Source organism: Gadus macrocephalus, chromosome 18 (assembly GCF_031168955.1).
Source record: "Gadus macrocephalus chromosome 18, ASM3116895v1".
Lineage (NCBI taxonomy): Eukaryota > Metazoa > Chordata > Actinopteri > Gadiformes > Gadidae > Gadus > Gadus macrocephalus.
In genome coordinates this window covers 7,889,521-7,905,492 of record NC_082399.1, presented here as the reverse complement: position 1 = coordinate 7,905,492, position 15,972 = coordinate 7,889,521, and the positions used below count along the sequence as shown (strand labels likewise).

The following is a 15,972-nucleotide window of genomic DNA, read 5'->3' as shown; positions in this document are numbered from 1 at the left end:
TAAACACTTCTATGCCAAATGGTCGTTCGATTACGAACTAATACAGGTAACTGTTTCGGAGGATCTAAAAACAAAATATTCTCTATTTTTTGGGATTTTGAATGCCATCCACTGATTGAATCAGCATGTAGTCATCTTTTATTTGTTTCTCCTTCATGCTTTCCAACTATGATTGATTCATTTCTGCAGTAGACATTCTGCAGTAGGTTTCAGTCCATATTGCTGGGATTCGGCAACATAATGACATGACATAATATGCATAATATGACATAATATGCTGCTTTGGCAATTCCCAACACATTTGTTATGTTAGTAAACAAGAATTTATTTTCACAAATTTTTACCATTTGAATGTGCCTTTGGGTAGAAAATCATCTTCTAGAGTAAATATGAAAGTATTATCAAGAGAAGGGGTATAGCTGAAAGGAAAGAAAATTGCTAGTTGAACCTACGTTTTAGTAATAAAAAAAAAAAAGCAATGAAGCTGCGTTCAGAGGAGCAGGTCACCTGAGACAAGGTGTTGTTTAGGATCGCTCGCCTGCGCTATCAGAGACAGGAAATTAAACGGACAAAAGCAGCCTCATTGGCTTCATTGTTGCCTGTTCTCATGGCAATCTGCTCGGAAAGACGTGAGACCGATGCTGCTGGAGATGGCTTCGGCACTGTGACTGAGATTTATAGCTCCTGCCAATCTGCACGAATGGCCGCTAGACCGAGGGGAGAATACTGAGGAAAGCAGAAATACAATCCTAGAATGATCAGCATGAGTTATCTTAATAATTATTTTCTTTTGAAAAAGAGGTTGAAGAGATTTAAAGACACATCACACAAGGGAATGATTTCAAATGGGAAGGTTTCCTAATCGGTGATGGATAGAAGCAAGGAAAAGCTGCAGAGAAGGAGACTGTACGTGCCCATCCCTCCGTCTCCTTCTGCGGGTATCGAACCGCAGAATACTAGTTGCCACATCCAGTCGTCCTCCGTTGACATGTCGGGGTGTAGCAGTGATTGGGGTGCTGAAAGGTTTCCTGCACACAGACGGATGAATGGCTGCTTGTGTGAACCTGGGTGGGAGGGACCAACACTGGGAACTCCGATTGGCCTTTTTACCTCAGCAACCCCATCAGCTGGTAATTGGCACCATATGTCAAACAGACAGACCACTCCATAGTGTGCGCGTCTTGGATTTGGCCCTCCACCCTATTCGCTTGCGGTGAGGCTGGCCCTTAACGTTTGGTCGACTGCATTTTAAAGACTGTGGCTTGCGAAAGTCTGTCTCTAGCTCCTTGCTGGAGCTTTTTTTGGGAAAACAAGTTTGCACTTCACACGTAGCTCTTACCGTACGTATCCAGCTTCATTTACAGATGGCGTCCCTTAAAGGAAGCTACTTGGATTGCAGTTTGTGGCTAGTTTATTATTAAGTGGCTATGATGTCTAGAATGCGTTTCCTTTTAAATATAATGGTATTCGTTGATCATCACGCAAAACGGGTGGGATGCATCTTGTATAAATGGAAAAAATTAAAGGGTACATACTTTTTTTTACATACTTTTTACCAATCAGAAATACTGAAACAAAGCAGATTGCCCTCTTCTTAAAAATACTATCTGACTGACCCAAGCATGGTGAGATCATATTAAGATTTGGAGCAAAAGTAATAATCCAGATCCATCTATGGATGTAGATAATTGCATGGTCTGGTATTCCTGGGTCTCTTTCCACGACAGGCTGATAATGGCATATATGCTCCTGACTTGGGTCTGAGACAGCTAGGTGGCGGGCTCCAAAGTCCTTATAAGAGATGACGGGACATATCCAAAAGACTACGTTGTGTTCGAGAATCGTTCAATTTTACAGACGTTTCATTTTCCTTGATTACCCTTTCGTCAAATGGAAGAGGGAGGTTCGTACCATCCTATTCCATTTCACTCATTCGAAATCCATCATTTCTTTTGAAGAACGAGACTCTCTTCATCATTTATTTTTGAAAGAATTGAGACTTTCTCATGTAGAAGTGGATTGACATGAAATGTATGTCTTCTTCTGACAGGTCATGCCGATTGGAAAGGGCAAATGCAACAGCTCTTATGATTTTTTCTAAATAACCCTACTTTACCACCAGTTGTGATAAATGTACCAGGTGCGTACAGCCAGATAAATACACTTCACCTGCAAAATCATATAGAAGATCTACGTAAAGCATGTCCAACTCCCAAGTTCCATCGCAGTGTTTTTTTGTTGAGTAGCGATCACTGAGATGTTTTCAACGACACAACAAGGTACAGATAAGTGACCCTTTTATATCAAACCCTTTTAAAGTCCATCACCCTTGAGCTTGAACCAAAGGAATTATTTGGAACTAAAGGCTTTTGAGAAGGCCATCCCAGACGGGACACATTGTTTGACCTTCACAATATCTGTTCTCTTCTTCTCTGCACACCGAGAAGTATATCAAAACTATGCAAAATAAACTATCTTCATCAATAACAATAACCAGCCCATAATACTGTTTGGACAAACCCCTCCATGACCCCGACTTCAACGGCATGCTTTTTTTTTTTCAATACATGGACTGGGATTTGCTGGTCTGCAGTCCACCTGCCCAGAGGTTCGGTATTCTGTTGCGTAGCCAATAAAAGCCTCTTCATTCACCTCATTTCAATTTAGGCGTTGTGTTGACTTTGCCTCAAACTGAGTTTTTAATTAGCCTTTGGCACTCTAAAACCCCAAATAGGCAACTCTCTTATCTTCAAATGAATGATGCAACTTTTTTGTCTCTTTAGAACTGCTTGAAGGTTGTGTTGTTGTTGATGTACTTCAGAGCTTGGCAAGGTTAGATCTCTCTCTCTCTCTCTCTCTCTCTCTCTCTCTCTCTCTCTCTCTCTCTCTCTCTCTCTCTCTCTCTCTCTCTCTCTCTCTCTCTCTCTCTCTCTCTCTCTCTCTCTCTCTCTCTCTCTCTCTCTCTCTCTCTCTCTCTCTCTCTCTCTCTCTCTCTCTCTCTCTCTCTCTCTCTCGCAGAGAGAGATTCTGCACAACAACCCAAACTGTGTGTGTGCGTGTGCGCGCGCGTCTGTCTCCGTTGTGAATTGGGTGTCTGGCCATGGTCTGTGCACAGATGGCTGCCAGGCATTGACACTGGAGTTCCAGCAGCGTGAGCCGAAAGCGTGCGCGTGTTGGTAAGAGGCCCCTGGGAGTGCAGTGCTCAGAGGGTGAGCAGGGTTCACCAGGGCTCACCTGCCCCTTAGCAAACTCCAGCGCCAGCCCAGCACATTTAACACTGGGGGGAGAAATTAACTGTGTGTGTGGGGCGGGGGGGGTGGGCTCCATGCACTTCCGTTGTTCGACTCGGGGGGCCCCGGAGAGACCAAAGACAGCCATGTGCGCTGCGTTCCTTTGGCTTGTTGTAGTCTGTCTCTCTCGCTCTCACGCTCTCTCTCTCTCTCTACGCTCTCGCTCTCTCTCTACGCTCTCTCTCTCTCTCTACGCTCTCTCTCTCTCTCTCTCTACGCTCTCTCTCTCTCTCTCTCTACGCTCTCTCTCTCTCTCTCGCTCTCGCTCTCGCTCTCGCTCTCGCTCTCTCTCTCTCTCTCTCTACGCTCTCGCTCTCTCTCTCTACGCTCTCTCTCTCTCTCTACGCTCTCTCTCTCTCTCTCTTTCTACGCTCTCTCTTTCTACGCTCTCTCTCTTTACTCTCTCTCTTTCCACACACTGTCTCCACTCTCTCCTCACTCTCGGCTGCAGATGATTGGAAGGGCTGGGATCTCACTCTGCTCCAGTTTTGTAAATGGACAGGAAGCTCTCTCCCTCTGTCTCGCTCTACGTTGCGTCATCAGACTTTGGAATGGCCGGAGCATGGTGCACATTTCCAATTACTTACTGACAGTCAGCCCACCTACCTGGTGTGAGGCATGCTGAGACGTTCATTTCTCTGTCTCTGAATATATCCCCCCCCCATCCTCTTGGATTGCGTTTCCACCGCCAAAAGTGGGCGTGACCCGGACTGAGCCGTACTCGTTTTGCCCTCGTCTTCAGTACTCCTCCGTTGGGGTACTGAGACGCATGAAAGGGTGCCGGAAAACTCGAGCTAGACACCCCCTCCATTGATTGGTCGACAGAATCGTCCCTTTCGGGCAATTTGGGGATAAAAACAAACAAACAGTAGCCTCGAAGGTATTATTCTTTGCATGAACATGTCGCGTAAAAAGCGACATGTAAAACGCGACAATAACGTAAAACTTTTCATTGTTTTTATTGAGCAGGCTACACTGTGTCACACTGCTATAATGTCACGATGTTTACGTAGCTGCCGCGGCGATCGACATCCGGCCTACCATAAAGGGTACTGTCGGCGGTGGAAACGCGACCTCGGAACTGAGCTGGGCTATACCGCCCCCTCCCTACCGGACTGAGGCGAACCGAACCTTACCGCACCCTGCAGTGGAAACGCGGCATTATAAATTAGTGCACATTATCCGGTGACCTGTGACCTTTACTAATCTAAATATGCATGATTGCCCTTAAGAAGGCACACATGAGCTGGCTAAATATCTCCTCTCTCCGCCCCGCTCCCCGACTATACCACCAGGTCATGAAGTGGGGCTGACTCATCGCTGACAAGGGAGGGTTTATTTTGAAAAGCACACCAATAGGAATATATTTATCCATGGCAGACATAACCCATTGAGGGGCCGTATACCCTCATGACTGAACAACTCTGATGACCTTTCTGTCACTTGTTTGATCGATTTGCCCCCTTCCAAATTGTTGATTAAGTAGGTAAAGCTATTAAATAAGTAATAACCAGCCAACTCTGGTTTTTGAGCGTCAAGCCACTAAGTGAGGAAACTACTATTATTCATTGTTCATTTAAAATGGACATTACATGACGTCGCTCGAACAATGGTGGAGATATTCAAAGCTAGTTTGGAAACTGCAGAGGCCCTTGAAAGTCACTTTCAGTGTTCCACTGTGGGAAACACAGCAGACTGAAGTAACAATAATTATGATGCTGTCTGTCTGTCTGTCTGTCTGTCTGTCTGTCTGTCTGTCTGTCTGTCTGTCTGTCTGTCTGTCTGTCTGTCTGTCTGTCTGTCTGTCTGTCTGTCTGTCTGTGTGTGTGTGTGTGTGTGTGTGTGTGTGTGTGTGTGTGTGTGTGTGTGTGTGTGTGTCTCTTGCATCTTGGGTTCATTATGATGTAGTCTTGTGTGGGCTTTTTATAAAAGGGTTAATATCATTTGCCCAATGTCTGACATCATCCCATACATTTTTTAAGTGAACGTGAATCATTCTTTATAATGTTTTTCATAATTTCATTCATTTGCATAATCCTACAAAGTGCTTTGCTTGGTCGTTTTCATGTTTAGTCTAAGAGGTGTTTACGGGGATGTTCCGCCATTTTGCCCACACGCATGTAACCTACTCGCCCAAATAGTAAGTTCTATTTAGACTACAGAGAGGACCCTTAGAGAGGAGCCATCTGTCTTTGCAAAAGCACACCATCGACGAGTCTTCCAACGTCGTATTCGGGCGGAAGCGCTGCTTAATACTTGTATATAAACGCAACAAGGGTCTGTAATGTTTCTGTTTGCGCAAAGAGAGATGGACTAGACTGCCCCGCAAAACCCCGCCCCTTATTGGATAAGCGGTTGTGATTGGCCCGACCCAGGCCAGGTCTGCTGGGAATGAGTCTGACCGGGAGGGTGGCCAGACGCATTTGAGTAAAACATGAGCTCGCAGATTTGTCTGGGTCCCAGGCTAGAGAAGGACTGCAGTAGGAGGTGAACATGCATCTGTTTATTCTAGAGAAAAAGGAACATTTCTTGAACACACGTATTTGATTATGCTTTGTATGTAAACAAAGAGTACCAACAAAGACAAAAAATATATTTTTATAAGATGCAAATGTGAGCCCAATTTATTTTCTTCCTTTCTATTTTTTTCGGCAGATCAAAAGTGCCAAGACGGAGAGGGAGTCTGAGCAGCTGCTGCTGAAGAGCCTGCAGTATCTGGAGCGCTACATGTACCTCATCCTGTTCAACACCTACCTGCACCTAGAGAAGAAGGACTCATGGCAGCGCTCCTTCTCCCTCTGGATGGAACAGGTGAGCTGTCAGACCCCGCCCCATCCGCTCAGTACGGCTGCTTTAAGGCCCCCCCCCAAGGAACAGGTGAGCTGTCAGACCCCGCCCCCCATCCGCTCAGTACTGCTGCTTTAAAGCCCGCCCCCCGTTGGAACGGGTGAGCTGTCAGAACCCCACACCAGCCGCTCAGTACTGCTGCTTTAAAGCCCCCCCCCCCCCCCACGGGTGAGCTATCATGCACCGCCCCATCCGCTCAGTACTGCTGCTTTAAAGGCCCCCCCAGATGGAACGGGTGAGCTCCCCCCACCCACCATCCGGCCAGTACTGCTGCTGTAAGGCCCCCCCCAGATGGAATGGGTGAGTTGCACTCCGGATCGACCAATTAATTGACAGGAAAAAAAGATTCAGATATAAAGGTTGTAAATTTGCTAAAAAAACCAGCCAGACGGATGTTGAAAAGATTAATTACTCTGGTATCTTTTAAAGTTGGTTGAAACAGAACTTCCCTAACAAGGTTGGAAACAAGCCAGGTGTATAAAAAATCTTGAGTGAGTAAACAACTCAATGTCCCCCCCCCCCCTATTAACCCACATCACTGGGTCATGGTGTTTTCTTAGAATCCATGAAATGAAAGGCAGACACACACCTCTTCAGTTTGTGTCGAGTTAAGCCCCTGAACCAGATGTCGTTGCATATTACAGAGAATAAAAACCACTCACCCATGACTCGATCAAACCAGCTCAGTTTTTATCGGTTGGAATGAGCATAAAAAACGTGGGCAAAAGCTTGAAGCAACAGATTTTATTAATGCAAAATTCGGAGTTTGTGAACTGCAGTAAAGGCTTTAATTGCATTCAATTAAGGATTTCATGTCTCATTTGCACGACCATGGTTGAATATTTAAGGGATTTTGACCAGTCCTTTTAAATATAGTAAATTGCTTACTATGCAACCTCCCACATCTCCTTTTATCCAGATTTCTGAATCTCACCCCATTAAGTTTCCATTCCTCTGGTGGTGCCTTAATTACGCTTTGACACTTTGATCCATGTGTAGACTGCATATTCCTCAATTTGTCTCGTCTACTACAATAGGATATTAAGCTGAGGTTGTGGACAGTCTCTCGCTCAAGTGAGTGGTTGTCCGGTTCCCGACACTTTTGTTAAGCACACGGGAAGGGAAAAAAATCGTTGATTACCCATGGTGCAACATGTGTCGACTGCATTACGCTCACAGCTGCCGAAAGATGTGTGAGGTGAAGTGCGTGTTTTTTTCCAGTTTTTTTTTTTCTCTTCCCACTCGCGCTCTCCTGTTTAGTGCTCCGTTAACAGTTACCAGAGGTTCATGTGGACGTCCCCCCCAGGAATTTACAAGCTTATTCTAGTTCTATTGTGGCCTGGTTCTTCACACGGTGAACTTCATAACGTCTAGGAGCTTTTTGTTTTTGTTGGTGCATTAATTGTTTGGCCAGCTGTGCCAGTGTAACCCGTTTTAAGTGCATTCCAAACAAACGAGTATCCCCGACAACCTCTCGCTCCCCCCCCCCCCGCCCCCTCATCCCCCACAAAATGACTTATTGTCATGGTTCTCATTAATGCCAAGTTCACTGGCAAAATGTTATTAAAATGTTTGTTCCAGCCGGTCGAATTGTGCCTGTGGTCTCGGAAAAAATTCCGCCACGCAGCAGAAAACACAGCCTTCTTGCGTTACATCGGTACGTTCTGATGCAGAATAAAACTGTTTGCTTCGGGACGGTCTGCCGTCTCGCACAAAGTAAGCAACGGGTTGCCCCATCTGGGCCCCAGGATACGACGACAACAGTTTTCTCAGAATTTATGTATAGATTTATATAGAAAAAAGTATGCAGAACGGAAAATAAAGTAGACAGCAAAATAGCAGTAATCCATACTGAAGTTGAACCCGGTCTGTAGTTCGTTGTAAAGATGGCGTGCATGCTACAAACATCAACGCAGGGAAAACCTAAACCGTGTGTCTGGCACGTCTGTATTCCTGGTCTGCGCCCTGTCCGCTCCCCGTACGGGCCGGAGCGTGCCGGAAGAACGGCGGCGTCCGCCCCGCGCCGCGTTGGATGTTTAGCGAAGCGAAACCCCCACCGCCCGCCGGCTCCGTCTCTGTTCCCGTCCGGGCGGAATAAACCAAGTGACAAAACACGGAATTCCAAAATAGATTCCGACGGCGCGCTGTGATAACACATGTGCCGAGATGTGAGCGCTGGTCTTATCTGGTCTGCATTCTTCCTGTTATGAATGGGTTAGGGGTCCGAATATACGCAGTGCATCCAAGTGACTCTAATGGCGCTGTTATGCTGCCATGAGAAAAAATAAAAACGTTCCAGCAATGCAGAGGATGTCAAAAGTAGCTTCTTCGACAAGTTGACTCTATATATTTTTATATCTATATCCAACTTAAAAGTGACCAGCCTGATCAACATTTAGCCGTGTGACCGTGTGACCCAGGAGCCGACATCTCTGGTGCTGCTATCTTCTGTCGAGTTCTGTTCCGTGTCATTAGGGCAACTATTGTTGTGAACTCATGCTGTTTACTAGACCGTGTTCTGGCTAAATTGTGGGCCGACCTCAATGGGGTCATCATTGATCATTTATAACTGCAAGGGTGTGCGTGTGTGTGTGTGTGTGTGTGTGTGCGCACGTGCGTGCGTCTGTGTGTGTGTGTGCGTGCGTGCGTGCGTGGGCAACCAGAAGGCGGTTAGTTGCTTTGCTGCCTGGCGGCCTGCCGAGTGGCTCACCACAAAACTCCTCATTTAAAGCATTGTTAGAATCGTCAACAAACAAGCGTTGCGTGCCATATGTCCGAGGCCCGGGTGAACATCAAATATTGTTCCGGGCGCAACTCGTTTTCACAAGACGACGTCTGTGAATGAAGGCCGTCAAAGGACGCCCATCGCCTCCAAACCTCACGTGGATTTTGCTTGTTTGAAAGCCGATGTAAGTCGCTTTGGATAGAAGCGTCTGCTAAATGCCCTTATTGTAATTGTAAAGCCAGCCACTGGCTTTACAGAGGAGGTAGCCTATCAGTCCCTCCAGCTGTTTGCACCCTCCGGCATAGAGAGCCCCCTGTCCCCCCCCCCCCCCCCCCCCCGCCGAGCCCCGGTATGTGGGGGGCCTTTTGAGATAGCGGGTCGTGGGCGAATGCTCCCGACGTCCGCCCGCCCACACCTCAACCCCCCCCACCATTAGGGACACCCTGTTGGGTTGGTGTGGGTGTGTTTGTGTGTGTCCCAACACACACAAATGGAGCGAAAGGAGCATTTCGTTCCTCCATGGAACGAAAGGCTGTGCCACACATCTGCCGGCTCTGCTAACTATCAGCCATTAGTTTGTCACTCGATACACTCCGTCTCCTTACAGTGATGTTGAGAACCGACTTCTGTTTGGCCTCACACCCTAAAGCGCACACACACGAACACACGCACACGCACGTGGACACACGCGCACGGAATGCAGGCCCTCGCTCCAATTTTCGAGATATTGTTCCAGCTTCTTTTCGTGTGTTGTCGTTGTAGAGTGGCTGTCTGTGCAGTCGGCTTAATGTATTCAACATTGACGGAAGTGGGGCCGTGTTTGGTCATTCTCAAAACTTGAGAATGACCAACACCTTGGCAACGGGTAATAGTCCTTCCACTTTGCCTAGTCACACAATATGTTCAGTGGGTGGTATGATTGCAGAGGTCTATCGATTGCCTCCAATCTTCTCCCTGCTAGCCTCCTCTTCCTCTCCGGGGGCGATATATCTAGATATTACGTAGCAAAAGTTCACTCGGGAGAAATGAGTTTGACTAGGGTCCCTTAACGTGCCGTTATCACCATTGCTACGGGCAAACATCACCTTTCCCTCGAGGGATTGTCTGACCAAGAGTCACCTAGCGAAAGCGCAAGTGCACCTCTTGAATTCGCTGTTTAGCTCTCGGGGGGGGGGGGGGGGGGGGGTTGAAATGTATTTTATACATTCGTGCCATACGTTCTACATTCCACCATTTCTATATTATGCATCCTGCGAGTGTTCTCCTCTCGCACATTCCTGCGCCCGGTCTGGGTTGGAGCCCCGGCGTCTGAACTGCAAAGGGTGGTGGGGGCAGTGGGGAAGGTGAAGCCAGGCATGATAATGCACAGCCATAGGTTGTCTGCAATGAGCTCCCACACCGGTATCCCCAACGACGTCCTCCTAAAAGCTCTTGGGACCAGTGTTGCCAGATTGGGCCAGATTCACTGCTTGGGACGCAGGCAACAAAGGGAACCTGTTGGACAAAAGGAAATCCTACTGGTTAAACACCAGTAGCTATACCTTCTGGTTAGGCATGACCAGTAGCTAGCTATATATCCCCATGATTTCCGAGATGGATTACAGTCGAGCCAAGTAGAACAGAAAGGGCAAAATTATAGTCATTGTGTGGAAATCCAGTTTGAAAACATTAAAGGCGCACTCAATGTGTCATTGTTGAATGTGTTCAGTGGCAGGTCGCCTTGACAACCAATGCATCCCGCGGCCTGCCTAGATGGTAAACATGCTCAATTTAGCTTGTGAGCACAAAACCACAGAATTGTGGTTAACCTTTTTTATCTGCCTGTGCCTAAAAATATACAGATCTGTCAACCTAGTAACCAAACGTAACCTTCATTAACGTTGTCTAAATAAAGCCACCCACCCTTGACTCCCAGCAGAATGGATTTAGCACCGGTTAGCGCACACATCAGTCCATGGGGACATCCGGTTTACGTGATTAGGTCAGTGTAATCAGAGTATCTGGGTCAGTGTAAACACCAAAGCTGCCCAGCTGTTTAGAGGAATGATTGAGCTTGACGTTTATTTATTTATTTATCCAATTACCTCCCCATGTGGAATACAGTAAAGGAGCACATAAAAAAAAAAGTGAATCCCATTTAACAGGCGTAATCTGCTCAATGTCACTTCAGTGTCAAAGACGCATCTTTAAATATATTCCATTGGAGGCTGGGGACTCAACAATCAGACAATGAATGTCCTTCATGTGTATGAGTAGTATTTATATTTATTTCTTGGCCGTTCAAGGCTCTCATTATCAAATATGCCTTTCAAAAACCTCTATGTATCCTGCCCTGTTATTCAACCTATGACTAACAATTTGGTCATTGGTTTTATTTGCCTCTAGAGTTCTATTAGTAGATCCTAAACCCATAGAAGTATATCACAGTTATATCCATGGCTTCAAAGGTTATCTAGAGAATAATGCAACACAAATACCAAAGTCACTGAGATCTGATCTTGCAGGCAGCCCTGCTCAATCTCTCTGATCCTCTCTTCAACCCTTTTCCGGGGTTTTCACAAGGATCTTAAAACACACCAGCCCCGACCTTCCCACCGAGGTGTGCGTCGGCAGCAGAGTCAACCAGCCTCTGCAGCCCCCTTTTTAATGGAGTATCTAATCCCAGATGTCGGCTGCAGAGGGTTCGTCAGGCGCATGGTTTTTGACGGGGTCCGGAGCCAGATGCCTTAGGTGGTCCGCTGTGCTTTTGCTTCCCGCCGGGTCCCATGCCTGCGGACGGAGCCAGTAACAGACCGTGACTCAGCGCTGACCTCAGGGAGCTCCAGGCTCACAGCGGCTGGGGGTTGGAGGGTCTGCTCCACACAGCTGTGTGCTCAACCCTTACTCATGCAGCAGTAACTCGGGGAGGCCTGGACGACGACCGCCTCGCCGGGCGCTGCCGGAGAACCATGTGTGCCTACCCTGCTGCTCGTGCCTATGCGCTGATCTTTTGTTGGTTTCACTGCGCGTGCACGCACGCACGCACGCACGCACACACATGCACGCACGCACTCACACAGTCACAGTCACACACAAACACGCATGCACACGAGAAGGAAAAAAGGTTTAAAGCGGGGTCAGAGTACATGTGCTGTGTCGCCGGGCCGGAAGCGGGGAGGTCAGGGGGGGGGGGGGGGGTCGGCGTTTACAAACCGTGCGTGTCTGCAGGGTATGTGACCTCGTTGTGCTCTCGCCGCCGGTGCTGCTGCTGCTGTCGGTTCATTCATGTCCCTGTCCCCCCCCTCCCCTCCCTTGTGCCTCTCCCTCCCCTTCTCCCATCTCCCTCCCTGGTAGGTGGCGGCCAGAGGCGGGGTTTACGACATCCTGAACCAGCTGTGTTTCTCTGAGTTGGGGAACCCCAGGGACACACCACTGGCCCGCCTGCGTGGCCGCTGGCAGCGGCAGAGCGTCCAGTCCCTTCCCTTCCGCGGCGAGTTCATCTGAGCGGGGGGGGCGGTCCACCGTGAACTCGACAGGAGGTGTACTGTGCTTTTTATTCTTTTAAAAGAAGAAGAAGAACCTAAAAGACAAAAAAATGGAACTAAAACCTTTTAATTTTGGCTTTCATTTTTTTCTGTATTTAATCCTGTATTGTATATATTTTTAGGATTCATTGTTTTGTTTCTTTTCTGCCAACCCTTTTGTCCGACGGTTCAGGCTGTATTTTTGAAGTCTTCACAACATGATTTCCCTTCTGTGCAAGTTGATACTTTGCTGTTTTTTAAACGCATCCTTTTAATGTACTAATATTTATAAAAAAAATACTTTTTTGGAAAGAAATGTCGAGAACCTAAAATGATTAATGTGGTCATTTCTTGACTTACCTTTTTTATATTCCGAGCATATCTAGGAACAATTTAGTTTTATTAAGACATTTGAATGCTGTACCTTTACCCATCTATTATGGGGTTTATGTCAACCCAACAACATTTGTCTCCCTAGAAACCTAACTTGTTTTGTTAGCTTTCTCCACTCATGCTAATTCCTTGAAGATACGGTGGCCCCAAGACTATAACGCAACAGCAAAGCAAACCCTTTCAACGATACGAAGTTAGAAACATCAATCCCGAGCAGAAAAAAACCCTTTCAAAACTGTACCTAGCGACAAAGATTGTGTGTGGCCGATTGGTCACAACACTGTGGCTTCCCGCCCTAATATGGCAACTCCCAACGTAGGCCATTAAGCAGTAGCTCGGTATCGTCAGCCGGGGCTTCTCCTTCAAAGAGTGCTTTCAGGCTCTGAAGAGACATTAAACTCATGAACGTTCGAGACCATATCCAGGCGGGAACCCTGTCAGCCAAAATATTCCCCAATCTTGATCTGGGCTGCCAGGGCTCTTGGGCCAATGTTGCTGTGGTAGAGCCGAGACAGCATCCACTCAGTGATGCGGGAACTAGATACTAAGCCGTTCTGTGTTATTCTCTGGTTGGTGGTTCCGTTTTGGCCGGCCTTATTTCTGTTGTGTGAGTGATGTTGTTATGCATCAGGGTTTGCTTTACTGTTTCAGGGCCACTTGAGCAATGGCGTCAAAAGATTGCTGAATATTGTGAATTTTTCTTGTGAAGAATCGCCTTCTATTACAGGACAAAATCCGACAAGGAGTCGCAATCATCTGCTATTCCTTTACCCCCACATCAAGTAATCCCGCGCAACGCAATTGCCCTTATCGATTTCATTTCAGCATTCTCATTTACACCGAACTCAATGATATTGAAGAAGGGGAGTCGGGATTAGGTACTTTAATTAACTCATGCTTCGGGGGGGGGGGGGGGGGGGTGGTCTCGCGTGGTCGTGGGCGTGCGGTCGGGGCTTTAATCATCGCCTGTCATGGAGACTCCAGGAGCCCTGCCAGAGACCGGTTAGAGACGGCCTGACATCACCAGGGGAATCGAATGATGTGTCTTGACTGTAAAATGGACGGTTGGAAACGGCCAAAACCTGCACATTCCGTGTAACCGGGGCAAAGGCATTCTCGCTATCAATCGGTTGAAGGATAATGATCCCCCTTTAAGAACCACAGTATTTATCATTAGCATTCATGGAATGGGACAAAGCCGTATGAGTCAACATTGGGGTCAAAGGGTTCTGGCAGCGTTGCCTGCCTACCAGGGTTTGGCTGTCCTGAGGCTGAAGCGATGGGCGCCAGGTTGTTTTATACAGTGTCCGCTTTCTCAATGCTTTTCCACTCAGGGCCATGTTCTTTAATGTCATATTTTCGTTTTCTTGTTGCTCCCTCCATTTTTGAAGTGACTCTGCAGTATCTTTGCAGTGTGTTTATCTTGCAGGTGTCCACCAAAATCAAGAAGGAAACTGAATAACTACGTGGCTATGAATGGGGTTGTTCAGCTTACATACGTGTAGGAAACTGCACAGCAATTTTCACATCTTCAAAACTCTATCCTAAATCTTCACTTATGCTATTGTATACGTTTTAGACCATGTCCTGAAACCAAACAAGTCCAAGATGTTTGCTTTCCATTTTAAATGCTACGAATGTAATCCTCCTCATTGCGTCATACGTTAGTAGCTCGTAGGTCTTATCTTTTCTAATGTTTGCTTATTCTGCAATTGGGTAATAAATCTTGCAAGAGAACCACTGCTCGTGTCGTATTATTCCCTTTATTTGATTCCTTACAGACAACCAAACAAGGCTTCCCCCATAGGCCCCGCGGCTTTGATTAGTGATCATAGCAGACGGGAAGGAAGCTCTGTTGTGTGTTTCTTAGCGTTCTCCATTCCCCTCTCCTTTCTTAGATAACACGGAGCCAAATAATTAGCTTGTCCCTCCTCTCCTCTCCCTCCCTCTCCTCCCCCTTATCCGTCATTACATTACATTTATTTTTTCATCATCTCTTTCCCCGTTATGCACTGCTGGGCGTCCTAATCACCCACTGCACTGCGGCCTCTTTACCTTGTGCCACTGCCAAGGCTCTGGAGGGAGCAGGGCAGCCTTAAGAGCAGCGAACAATGTCGGATCTGTGGACGGGACGGTGACCCGGCTCTTTGGGGAGGCCTGAAATCAGAACATGCTCAATAAAAAGTAATAAAGAGCTTACGCAGATCAAAAGACACGACCTGTAATTGACTTTTTGATGTGGAGACGTGAAATGTTAAAAAGAGGATTACGACTTTTTTCTTTTGAGAGCTGGGGGGATCACTTGATTTATTTCTGGGGGGATGGATGGGTGGGGGTATAATGGGAGAATATGAAGGAGAACCCCCCCCTCCCTCTTCCTCCAAGAAAAAGGAGGTGGGGGTAAATCCTGGCCAGCACTTCAGTTAATCTCTGCCTTGGCTTGGCTCCTCTGCTTTGAAAGGTTGATATCCTAGATCGCTTCCCGTCTTGTAAGTGCATAGCCTCCTTATCTCGGGGAGCGCGGAAATTGTCAGGATATGATCGCCCAGTGGCCTAGCCGGGATTATTGTAACACACACACACACACACTCTCATTGAAATAAAAAAGGGATGAATGAACGGTGCAGATTAAAATGTAATAATAAGCTCTTGTTAGTCTTGTCCAAAGTTTCTTATGCAGCATTTGTGCTGTTATCATCCACTGTGGATCTGCTTTCATTGAATAAATAGGCCGTCGCTGCAAGATGGTGAGAGAGGGGGTGATGTATTTATGTTGTAAATTTATATTTCCTTTCTTACAGTGATCCAGAGACATCCGCATAGCGAAAAAAAAAAGTGATGATCAAGTGGTGTAACATGGAGGTGGAGGGAAGTAATTTGGCTGCAAAATGCATCCAGCTTGACTCCGGGGTCAAGATAATCCTAGAACATATAAAACCTGCGGTTGGATGATATGGCGGTCTCTGCCTCCTTTGAAATGCTCTCCAGACTCATTGAGATAGCTTCCAACATGTAACCTAAGCTCTCTGATTCTGCATGGTCCCTAGATTACCCAAGACAAAGAGTGGTATTGAGAGGTGGGCAGCGAAGAGGCTATGTAATGAACTTCATGCGAAAGGCTTTCCTCCAGAGATGAGAGAGTGCTCGTCGTGGGCAGGGCGGGGGGAGAATGAGACTGGGTGTCCGGGGCAGGGGGGGGGGGACCACATCCTCT

The 15,972-nt window shown here is 47.1% G+C and overlaps 1 protein-coding gene across 1 annotated transcript in view; it reads left to right on the top strand.

The window, feature by feature from the left end:
• Window positions 1–14,500, top strand: part of pald1a (phosphatase domain containing paladin 1a) — a 33,588-nt gene extending 19,088 nt beyond the window's left edge. The window contains exons 18-19 of the mRNA XM_060036198.1: window positions 5,946–6,101; window positions 12,196–14,500. Of these exons, the coding sequence (XP_059892181.1) occupies window positions 5,946–6,101; window positions 12,196–12,345 (306 nt within the window). The 3' untranslated portion in view covers window positions 12,346–14,500. The remainder of the gene's footprint in view (window positions 1–5,945; window positions 6,102–12,195) is intronic.
• Window positions 14,501–15,972: the final 1,472 nt, after the last annotated feature.